Source organism: Mchenga conophoros, linkage group LG22 (assembly GCF_057382185.1).
Source record: "Mchenga conophoros isolate Kocher_MC1m ecotype Shallow Benthic linkage group LG22, M_conophoros_male_GT1.1, whole genome shotgun sequence".
In the NCBI taxonomy this organism is placed as follows: Eukaryota; Metazoa; Chordata; class Actinopteri; order Cichliformes; family Cichlidae; genus Mchenga; species Mchenga conophoros.
In genome coordinates this window covers 23021015-23032232 of record NC_140546.1, presented here as the reverse complement: position 1 = coordinate 23032232, position 11218 = coordinate 23021015, and the positions used below count along the sequence as shown (strand labels likewise).

The 11218-nt window shown below is 38.6% G+C and overlaps 1 protein-coding gene across 1 annotated transcript; it reads right to left on the bottom strand.

Annotated features, from left to right (window-relative positions):
* Positions 1-4893: 4893 nt before the first annotated feature.
* Positions 4894-11096, bottom strand: tra2a (transformer 2 alpha homolog). Its single transcript, XM_085262122.1, has 9 exons — positions 10919-11096; positions 9373-9506; positions 9093-9258; positions 8462-8515; positions 7011-7199; positions 6231-6346; positions 5874-5990; positions 5719-5789; positions 4894-5558 (listed from the first exon to the last, which is right to left on the bottom strand). The coding sequence occupies exons 1-9, from the start codon at positions 10952-10954 to the stop codon at positions 5548-5550; spliced, it is 894 nt and encodes a 297-aa protein (XP_085118248.1). The 5' UTR covers positions 10955-11096; the 3' UTR covers positions 4894-5547.
* Between the last annotated feature and the right edge of the window lie 122 nt (positions 11097-11218).

Below are 11218 nucleotides of genomic sequence, written 5' to 3'. Positions count from 1 at the left end.
TGCAGCGTCTGCTAATGAACAGGCCAAGGTGTGCGTGTCCATGTAAAGCAGGTTACAAAGGGAGTGTTGGCCCTTCAGCAACTGGCTCACAGACCGGGGCCATGGCTGACTCGGTGGGTCTACTTCTCTGCTGCTGCTGAACAAACACACCGAGCTGTCTGATTGGTCGAGAAGGCTGTCCAATCGGAGGGCCGCAAACCTGCTCCGCACTACTCCTGCTGGCTCGGCCTCAACGCGCTCATTCATTGGTTCCCCGGCTCGACTATTCTATATGAATCAGCGCGCCAATCACGCATTTCTCCCCATGTTTGCCCAGTTTGGCTTTTGTCATGGGTTGAAGCATGAAGATGTAACGAAACACGCCAGTGATTCAATCCGAGGCGCTTTGCATAAAAAAAAAAATACCCTCTTTAAAACTTTCCGAGAACTTTATGTTGTATTTGGATTTATAGGGCAACCCTTAAATAGGTTAAACGATAAAGGCGTGAAATAGGGTTTAAAATTCAACTTTAGGGCAACTTTCTATCGACTTTTAATCGTTTCATAATTTGTTACAAGACCTGCTCCCCGAAAAGTTTCTTATTAACTTATTAGTGAGTGCTTAGATCTCTGTAGTCTTTCTCCTGTATGGATCTATATGAGGGTTATTTAAAACCAGGGAGCTTTCCGTCGGCCTAGTTAAACTCATACAATTTTTTAAAACCCCGTTTATTAGTCGTTAACCATTTCCACTCCTCATGAAATAACGAAACGCACACGGATGGGGGTCGGTGTGAATGCCAGCTCTGCCAGCTGGGCAGTGTCTCAGAGCTGGTAGTCTCACAGGCTGAATGTATAGAGACAGCAGTCATGTTAAGTTGCTCTCCAGTCTCTGTCGGTTTAAATGAGCCAATGCATGGCTGCAGTCCGCGCGCGCGCGTGTGTGCGTGTGTGTGTGTGGCTGCAGGCTCTGCAAGAGGAGTAGTGAATGTATCGCTGAGGAATGTACAGAAAGTCTCCCCGCCCCCAGCTTCAGGGCTCCTCGCTATGGACAAATTCCATAGGGGGCAAAACTGACATAAAGTTTCAGACTAGACTGCATCCTATGTGGGAAGATTTTCTGCGGTTAATGTCGGTGTAGGAAAAGAACTGACAAAATCGATCTGTTTAATCACAGTGTAGGACATTTCTAGAGGGAAAGTCAAGGAGGGAAAGAAGGGAGGGAGATTGTTTAGGTTAAAAAAAACAGAGAGAGCTTATAGCCCAACTTTGAGCTGGCCTCGCTCCAAGATATAGTCTACGTCGCCAAGCGCAAGGCTCTTTCACAATCCTATTTAGGCTACAGAGAATCAAGGATTCTGTTTTCCGGTGAGATTGCTTTATTATGTTTTTATTTATTTATTTGTTGCGAGGCGATTCGCATCTTTGACAACATTGTCGTTCCACGTGAGTTTTAACCATTTAATCCAGTTGCTGACCGCTTCGGACAAGAGTCAGGGAAGACTGTGGTGAACGCCATGTTGAGAAGAATCTAGAGCCTTACAGTATCATTAACTAAAAGCAAACAATGTCCTTAACGATGTTAATGCAACTGCGTTTTTCTTTTTTTCCTTTTTCTGCTCCATACATGTGTTTTCTATTGTCATCAAGTGCTTTCATGTAGGCTCCAAAAACCCTTAAAAAGGGCATGTTTATTCCACAGATTCTGCTTTGAGATGACACCCTTCATCTCATTAGAAAATGGCGGTTTGTGCCCCCTAAAGCACATGCCAAGGAATATTTCTTGCAGCAGTTAAATGGGGATAGCCATAGTCTGCTGGCAAATTAGCAAATATTCCAGAAAATATCTCTGTTATGTTCTTTTAAAAAGACGAATAATCCCAGAAAATAGTCTGCTCTCTTTTTTTCTCGCTTTCTTGTCTTACACACCCTCCCCCCCCCCCCATACACAACTTAAATCTTGGGAATTTGTGTGGAAAAGTTTCTTCTTCCTATGCCATCAGTAGATGATAGTACTGCTTATATATGCTGTTGTTTTAAATGAAATAATCATTCATTTGTTTTTTGCTGGAAGAGGAGGGGAGGTTTAAAAAGCGGCCAAACGTAGCTGCCGTCACACGATTGTTTTGTTTCAGTTGGCAGCAACTGTTCCTTTATTAATTGATCTATTTTTGTAATTAAAATATTTACCAAGTAGCTGATCATTTGGTTATATTTTGAGCTTAGTGCACACCCTTCAAAGCATGGCGTTTGTAGCAGCTGTAATTAGGAATACTTATCTCTTCTTCTTTTTTCTCTCTTTTTAAAAATTGAACATCAAATGGACAAAAATGCACTTTGACGTCATAAACATTTGTTGATTTTTGTGTGTTTCATGTGAACTGAAGATCACTGCATTTTTTTAGTCTATTGTTGTGGAGCCTTTGTGTAGGTTAGCAGCACATGTTGATGCAGCAGGAAAAGTTTTCACGCAGAGTCACATGAACATTTGCAGACTTTGGTATATATTGCAGCTATACTGAACATGCTTTAGCATGTGGCTTTGTCTCTCTTATAGGAAACCTTCCCCTCTGGCAGCTGTTGTTTACTGGTTTCAGCACCTTGATTGATTAGTTACAGTGTGCTACGTGTTAAGAACAATTCCTTCCTTAACGCCAACCCCCCCTCCAAAAAGCAATGACTTGTTTTCTGAAAGAAGATGGAAACATGATTTGCTGTTATTTGGAGTTTTAACACTTTGCAATTTTGCAATGGGCTTGTGTTTGTTGTGCGAGAAAGTACGTGACTTGATGAATCTTAAGCAGAGTAAGTTGTCCGTTTCCTCTGATTAGAAATGCAGGTGTGACTTGAAAGCATGTGAATATTGAATATTTAAAATAAAGTGATGTGATGAGCATCTGTGACTTTGAATATTTTTGTTCATTAATTTAAGTGTTTAAAAAACAAATCGTTTATGGGCATTTTCTTCAACCATCTAGCTTTTAAATATTATAGATAATAATTAACTTTTTAATTAGTGTGTGGATTCCCATTTGGGTTTAGCAGTCAGGTATAGATGCATGCAAAACATTAAAATGTTTTAAAATGGCTATTTAATTATTTTAACATGTTAATACAAATTAGACTAGTGTTTGTAAAGCAATAAAATACACTCCTAGTGTAATAAAATGTTGTTTATCTGCTGAATTTGTGGAAATCTCTTTAAAGTATGAATAGAAAAATGAATTTAACTTTCAGAAATGTAATTTTTGAAAGCATCTGCTGACTAAGATTAAGAATTTGAGATAATGGTCCAAATGAAAACAATTAAAAGAGGCCGGCGGTATTTATGTAAGACCCCAATTTCCTTAAGAACAGAGCTCACAGAAAAATAGAAATTTTTAGGTAATCAACCACTGTTAATGTATGTTATTCCAAGTAGAAGCCCAAGCTTATTGGTTAAATGCGAAGAATTCAGAAGTACCCCCATCAGTGTTCCTGCTGCCTCTTAACCTTCAGACGGTGTCCTGTACGCTGCAAGCGTCTCCTCCCAGTTTTAATCTAATCACAAAGGCATGTTAAAGCTACAGGTTGCACCTGGTGTAAACCTTGGTCTTGTTTGGTTCAGTTTTATAAAAATGAAACAGTTAAAGTATGCGTGAAGGTTCATGGAAAATTCAGAAAGTTCTACATTTTATGTAGAATCAGTGTGCTGCAATGATTTTGTTATCTTTCTCTCAAAAAAATCTGTGTAGTGTATGTGTTTAATTCTTCGTCTAAACACACTATGTTACTCTGAAGCTAGGTATATAGGTGTAATTTATGGAATCCCAATAATATCTCGCTAACCCTTAAACATATTTCCTTCTGGTTCTCGACCCCTGCCATGACACCTGGGTCATAGGACAATTTCAGTGACTAAAAAAAAACCCCCACAACTGCACATGTAACTATACAATCTAGAAAATGTCCTGGGTTCTCTCATTTCCCTGCACCTGCTCTCTACGCTGAACGCTAATTTGGCTACCACAGGAGTCCGATCAGGAAACAACTTTGTAATTTGCTTCATCAATCAAATGTTTATAGGAACAAGTGTACGTACAAGTGCAAGTTCACTCATGAAAATGTGAAAGTGAATGCTCAGGCACACTTAGAGATGATATAGACGACGATAAAGTGTTGAGTTTTTGACCCTTGTGTCCTTCGAGCTAGTAGTTACCTTGAAATCATAAGAATTATGTGAATGACTAGGAATGAATGCATAACTCTGAGGGGCCCCATGACATGTCAGCAGTGATTATTAACCCCATTTGAATGAAGTGCCTTGTTATTGGTCCCATGGTCTACAGATAAAGGACCCTTCATTCCTTCAGGTTTACTTTTGTGATTATCCGCTGTGTCAAAATCCCATTTCCTCTCAATCTGTTCAAATTTTAGCTGTCTTTGTGGGGGACAGAGTGAGTGATCATGGTGGTTTCATGCATTCTGCAGGGTTGTTGTACCTGTGGCTGGTAACACCATTGTATGCAAAACAAATCTAATCATGTTGTCTCCTTTTCATTATGTAATATCCACTGTCACAACGGTGAAGAAGTTAGTGCATTTTAATGTATTACCCCTCCATGTGAACTTTGTATTTTATTAACTCAGTCGAATAAAAGTCTTGCTAAAAGCCGTTGTGTTTATTTTCCTTGGTGTCATCTTAATGAAAGTAAACTGAATGTATATTGAGGATACACTGTATTTTCAACACAATACAGCAGGCGACTTTAAGTTTGTGTCGATATCTTATCGTGCACACCACCTTGGAATTCATCTTGTGTGAATCTCTTGCTTTCCCACCTCACCCACTCAACTTACAGCATTCACTCCCACCTGTACAACTAAATCCCAACTTCAATTTCATGAACATTAAGTCAGAAAAACACCTTAAACTTTCCACGGTTTTCATAAATTTGTATTTTCCATACAAAGAAACAACAATAAAAATAAAACAAATTGCAAAACATGATATTAAAACTCTCTGAAAACTTAAACAATGACTTCTTGACTGGGGGAAAAAAAAAAATTTAACTTCTGATGTTGGTAGCACTTCATTTTAACCACCTGATTTAGTTACCATTAAAGTTATTTAGTGTCAAAATTAACACTCGCATTAATTTGTTATCTTTATACACACAGAGTGCATCATTAACACAGGCTGCAAAATCCAGTGTCATTTTTCTTTCCCCATTTTTTATACAAAGTTAACAGTGATGAGTACAAGAAATCTGATCAACCATAAGTGAGCAAAACACGTGATCCGAGCTCCAGAAAATGAAGGAGGAAGGAAAGATGGAGGTCTAATAATGAGGCAAGAGTAAGCCACAGGTGCTGATTTCTGTGCTCAAACTCAACACGGATGCATCCAAAGGTCTAAAAATTAAGACATTTCATGTAAACAAGAACTACTTTAAAACTCAAGAGTTCTGCAGATATAGACATGCTTAATCAAAATGTTTCCCTCTGAAACACTTTGATGTACCACACGCAAACACACACACACACACATCAGTTATTGGAGGGATGCTGAATGTTGAAAGAAGCAACTCAGTAACGGCCTGCAAAAGACAAGAAACAACAAACATTTGTGTTAATAAATGGCTGAAGTCTGAAGTGCAAAAAGACTGATCATCATTTGACCAGAGAGTTAAGCACAAGAGATGTGTTCGAACAAGTGCAATAACCAGCTTTTTGTGCGCCACTTCTCTTCACACTTACGTGGGCTGTAGGAGCGAGACCGTGAGCGAGACCTGTATCGACTGTAGTACGGTGATGGAGAGCGCCTGCGACTGCAAATAGACAAAAGGAACTTGAAATGCGTCTTCTGCCATATAATACTACAACACTTTGTACTCAGAAAAATTAGCGCTCACCTATATCTGTAGTCGTACTCATCATATCTGTCGTAGCGATCATAGCCGCGGTCATAATATGACTCTCTTCCCCTTCTGCTGCTGCTGCCGCCGCCACCACCGCCGCCACCACCATTGCTGTAAAAATGTAAAAAAGTTAATTAATTAAAAAAATAAATACATAAAAAAAAAAGTAAAATGACTTCTGAGAAACTTGAGGGGGAAAAAAGCACCATGTTAAGCACAGACAATACTGCATTTAATCAGTATGACTCAGAGGTGCATTTAAGCTTCATGGAGCTTTTAAATGGAGCTCCAGTGTCATGCAGTAGGTTAAGGAAACGGGTATCTAAGATTTGACACAAATGCTGATCTTACTGTGTAGGTCGGCCCATGTAGATTCCTGGTGTAGGGGTATGGGGACGTTTAGTAATGGAATAATCCACTCTGATGCGCCTCCCATCCAGCTCCATGCCATTGGCTCGCTCCATTGCCTGGGAACACAAAAGGGAGGAGAATACAAAGATATTGTCAGACCACTGTAAGCTCTTTGGTAAAAATGTATTTAAATAATGAAGGCCCACCAATATTGCACACTGAAACCATCTATATTAGACCCCATGATTGGGTGGTGAGAGAATGTAAAGAAAGGCTGACACCTAGTGGCATATTCAAGTAATCACACCCAATTTTTAAGAAAAAAAAAAAAAAAAAAAAAAAAAACTCTCTGAAGAAGCAAATCTAAACAACTGGTAACAAAAATGGAGAACTGCCTCTTTTTGGACTTTTTGTTTTATTGGGGTAACTGTGAAATAGTCCAGAAACATTAGGAACTGTAGCCAAAACTATTTTCATTTTATGGGGTAAACATTTTTTCTTCTGGCAATTTTGATAATGTTTGTTGATATAACGAGCCTATTTCTGCCAACAATGTTTTTGTTTTAATCATTTCCATTCTTAACTCAAAATTGAGATAGATTTCAAAAATTTTCAGTCAGATATCTAAATAACATTTTTAAAGATTTAAAATAGTAAATAAAATAAAAAAAACAAGATAACCTGAAAATACAATATTACAATAAAAATAAGTTGCTTGCATCAAGTCTGAAGACCACTGGGCATCTGATCCATAAATAACACCCTAAATATTTTTCATACCTCTTTAGAGTCTTCAAGCCTCTCAAAGTAAACAAAGGCAAATCCACGGGAGCGACCTGTGCGCTGGTCATACACCACGTTGACTCCAGCCAAAGGACCGTAGCGTGAAAACACCTCTCTCAGGTCACGCTCAGTCGTGTACAGGCTCAAACCAAACACCCCCAAACACGTGCTCGGATCAGGGTTCGCCTGGAAAGGTCAGCGATAGGGGTAAGAGTTGATGACGTAGCTTACCACATCGACCCTTGTAATGGTTTGCATACAGAATATATTTAATGAATTTATGATGCCCCCCCTCACCCTCCACCACATACACACAGGATCACTTTACATACTTTATGCACAGATGCTAGAAAAAGGTCTTTCCCTAAAACCCAGCACAGAAAATAATCACTAATAAAATACACTAAATCAATTAATTTATAACTGATGCAGCTGATGCTTAATAGTTGCTTTGGACCAGTTTTGCAGCTTATGGACAAAATACTGTTTCACCTACACTGGATACATGCTCTCACATTGTGACTTTTGACTTATAACTGAGGCAGTTATTGAGTTGCTTTGAAGGATATAATCCATATAATTTATGTTTGTATAATGGGGTAACAAAAGATGATGAAACAGTAGCACAATAAATTCTCAGTGGGTAAACTATGACAGCTTTAATAACCCCTTAAACTGCTTTCAAAAATATGTCACAGGGAGAGCTATGTATACACACGTGCTATAAAACCTTTTCACTTGCCTCATGCTTGCTCTGTTTTGTATTATTATATGGCCCACATAAAGCAGCTGTGCCCTACAAATATTGAGCTTAAGAAAGCTAGTCAAACTAGTTAAACATGGTGCTGCAAGCACATGTCAGCAGATGAGGAACCACTGAAACACATTACTTTTAGTGCATATGGCATAAATATATACAATATCTTTTTACTGATCTTTTTACTTTACCAGGATTTTACATTTGAATCTTTAAAGTCACTTTAAAAAAAAAAAAAAAAAAAAAAAAGGCAGGGCACTTAGTATATCATTTGATCTGCTCAAAAATTATTGTCAAACACATATAGCACATTGTACTTTATATGCATTAAAACTGCACACACACATCAGAAATCATCAATTACTGGAGCAACAAAATAAACATACAGTAAAGAAATAGTGACAGCATTTTTTTTAAGTACTTAAATGTTAGTTGAGGCCTCTTTTCCACTGGAGTTTCAAAATATAACTTGATTTATTAGGTGACCTAATACTTATTGTAGATAATAAAGGTGACGCTGGTTGCAAACCAGCCACAGTGTCCACATACATCAAGTTATTTGTATTTTTAAAAATTTCCCTATGATTATTTATGCATTTATACCTCATGCAGCACTGCAATGAGAGTGGTAACTTTGACCCACACACAACATTACTTCACCCCCCCAAAATATGTCAGAAGGTCCACATACCCTAACATCAGCACCACCGCCATGACTGTATGCTTCTTTTGTGAAGTCATGGCTCTGTTGATATAATGAAAGGGAGGGAAGGTTTATCAAAGGGATTATTAAATGTCATGTCAAAGCGGATTCCCACCGCATTTACCACAATCAACTGATAACATAAAACATATTTTACACAACAATATATTTTTATAACATAACGCAATGAGAACACTTCTCTGGACTGTAAAGACTTTTAATTAAACACTTCCTGTTAAAACAGTTGTAATTCCTAATAACAATTTAAAACAAACAAACAAACAAACAAACATACATAATATACATACTGAAAAAATAAACCAAAATGACAAAACTGTTTTGTTGAGATTAGCCTGAAGCCTCTGGAAACATGTAGGTGCGCTAAATAAAAATGTGTCATGTGTTGAGTGAAATGTGGTGTGAAATTCACTTACAGGCAAAATAACCCCCCCAAGCATTTTGAGCGTATAAATTTTCACTTTAAGTATATCGTGCAGTATATATTCAATGTCCTCACTACTTACTAGCTATGACACACAATAACCCAGTCTTTACAAGTCTGATTGTGAATGTATACGTTCTTTACCTTTCCTTCCACAACATCTTGAGTTACACTTACCCTACTGCCGGTGTGACGGCGCCGGTTTGACATGGGGGACGTGCTCTGGCTCTTCTTGCGCCGGTATTCAGGGCTGTAGGAACGAGAACGGGACTTCCTCCGGTGGGAATAGGACCGAGAGCGTGAACGGCTGTACCGGCGGTTTGAGTGCCGTCTAGAACGAGATCTAAAAATGAAGAAGTAGTAGTGAATTCAACACAAGAGAAGATGGCAACATTTAGGATAATCAGAGTGTGTGTATGTGTGTGTGTGTTTTGGGAAGGGTGGGGGCCAAGCTTACCTGGATTTTGACCGAGACCGTGATCTGGACTCGGAGTGTTTGGAGACCCGGGATGGGCTCGGAGAGCGAGACCTGCTCTCCGACTTGACCCGAGCTGGACTCCCACGATCCGATTTAGATGGGGAGCGTGACCCCTATTGCCATAGCAGTATGTTAACAACCTTTACTCATTCAAAATTTATTTATTTATACAAATCACAATAAGCAGTCAAATAAAATGGAAGTATCACACAGAGTACACTTATCTAAAATGTGCAGCCTATATACTGCGGGAAAAAGGGTTAGTAATCATGTAATTTCAATAAATGAACCTCTGTGTGGCATATTATTAAAATATCAATATTTTAAAAAATGTACATGTTCACCTGGACTATTAACACGGGAAAAAAAAAACATGCATTTTCTTATGTTACAGAAACGGAGCATGATAAAGAAAAGACATTTTGACACAAACAATATATTTACTTAACCTAGGGACACATTCATTCTTCCAGATTCTTTACACGCTACTCCCTTCTCTGAGGATTTCTATCCTTCTTCATTCTTCTTTTTTCAGTTTTCTCATTTTCTGATTCCAGGTCTGTTTCATTTTAGCCATTACACTGCAAGCGCGTCTATCTGACACCATTCTTCCGGTACACTTCCTCCCTTTCCAGCTCTATGTTCTGTTCTGTATATGTTTTCATTAGCCTTCTTTTATCTTGAAAATTTTCTTCATCATTCTTGGATAAAACTCTTCAAATCCTTCAGGTTCAATAACCTTAATGAAAAAAGAACATTCAATGAAATTAAGATCAGAGTGTTTTAGCAAAGGAGAATATCGTGAATGAAATGAAAAGGAAAACTGAATGCATCATTACATTTACAGTGCTGCTTCATTAGGTTTGAATAACCCAGAATTTATGCAAATGAGCAGAACAATGTAACATATGTGGGAATAAAAAGAGCTTAAATGAATTTTCTAGCAATGTTTCAACCTGATAAACCAGAGAATGAACGCTGAGAACGAAGAGTGGCTTAGGACTAACCCTCATACACTGACACAAAGCAGTACTACAGACAAAAAAAAAACCAAAAAAAAAAAAACCCGTAAGTGTGCAGAGCTATCCGCACAAAAGGACGCTAGCATAACGTAAGAGATAACTTGTGATTCCTTTCATTAACGAATGAGTCAGGTGCACTCAATTAAACTCACACTGCATGAAGCCAATTTGCACACACCAGTGTTTTAACACTGGTTATTATTTTAAGCCAACTAGCTTGCTAGCTAGCGCCTGTTAGAAGCAGCCTTGCTAGCAGAGCATTAACCTTTCACATTAAAACAGGTATTAGCATAGTTTTCTTCCGTTAACTTGAGGCATTTCTCTGCCTCTGTCTGAAAACTGTAACGCAAGCCGATGAAGCGTTGCAGGTTATTTAGAGTTAGCACACATTACCATTGGCTAGTAGTTAGTGTATCCTAACAATGTTCTTTACTGAAAGCCACACGGAAGAGAAAGGGAAGAAAGGAAGATGTCACCGATATCATTCGACGGGAACTACTTACCCGCCCTTCATAGTTTCCTTCCTCGAGGTCACTCATTGCTCGGTATAGCTAATAAAAGCAGTTATTTGGACAAAAAATAAGCAAGTGGGCTTATATGCTACGTATATTTTCTGGTCAGTAGCTAGAAGATGGCGCGTAACGTAGGTTGCTGATATGCTTATGAGCCGCAGGATCTGACGTCATCTCCCACGCCCCCCCCCCCCCCCTTTCGACATAAAAAAAAAACATGGCGAACACACGGAGAAGTTGTAATGTTCTTTCACGGACCATTAGTGTCGCGGAGAAACATTAAGATGTTGT

Coding starts and splice junctions, on each gene's coding strand:
- tra2a (XM_085262122.1), bottom strand. CDS start 10,954: ATGAGTGACCTCGAGGAAGGAAACTATGAAGGGCGG. Junction 8,516..9,092: donor GCCGTCACACCGGCAGTAGG/GTAAGTGTAACT, acceptor TTATATCAACAG/AGCCATGACTTCACAAAAGA. Junction 5,790..5,873: donor GAGTACGACTACAGATATAG/GTGAGCGCTAAT, acceptor GTCTATTTGCAG/TCGCAGGCGCTCTCCATCAC.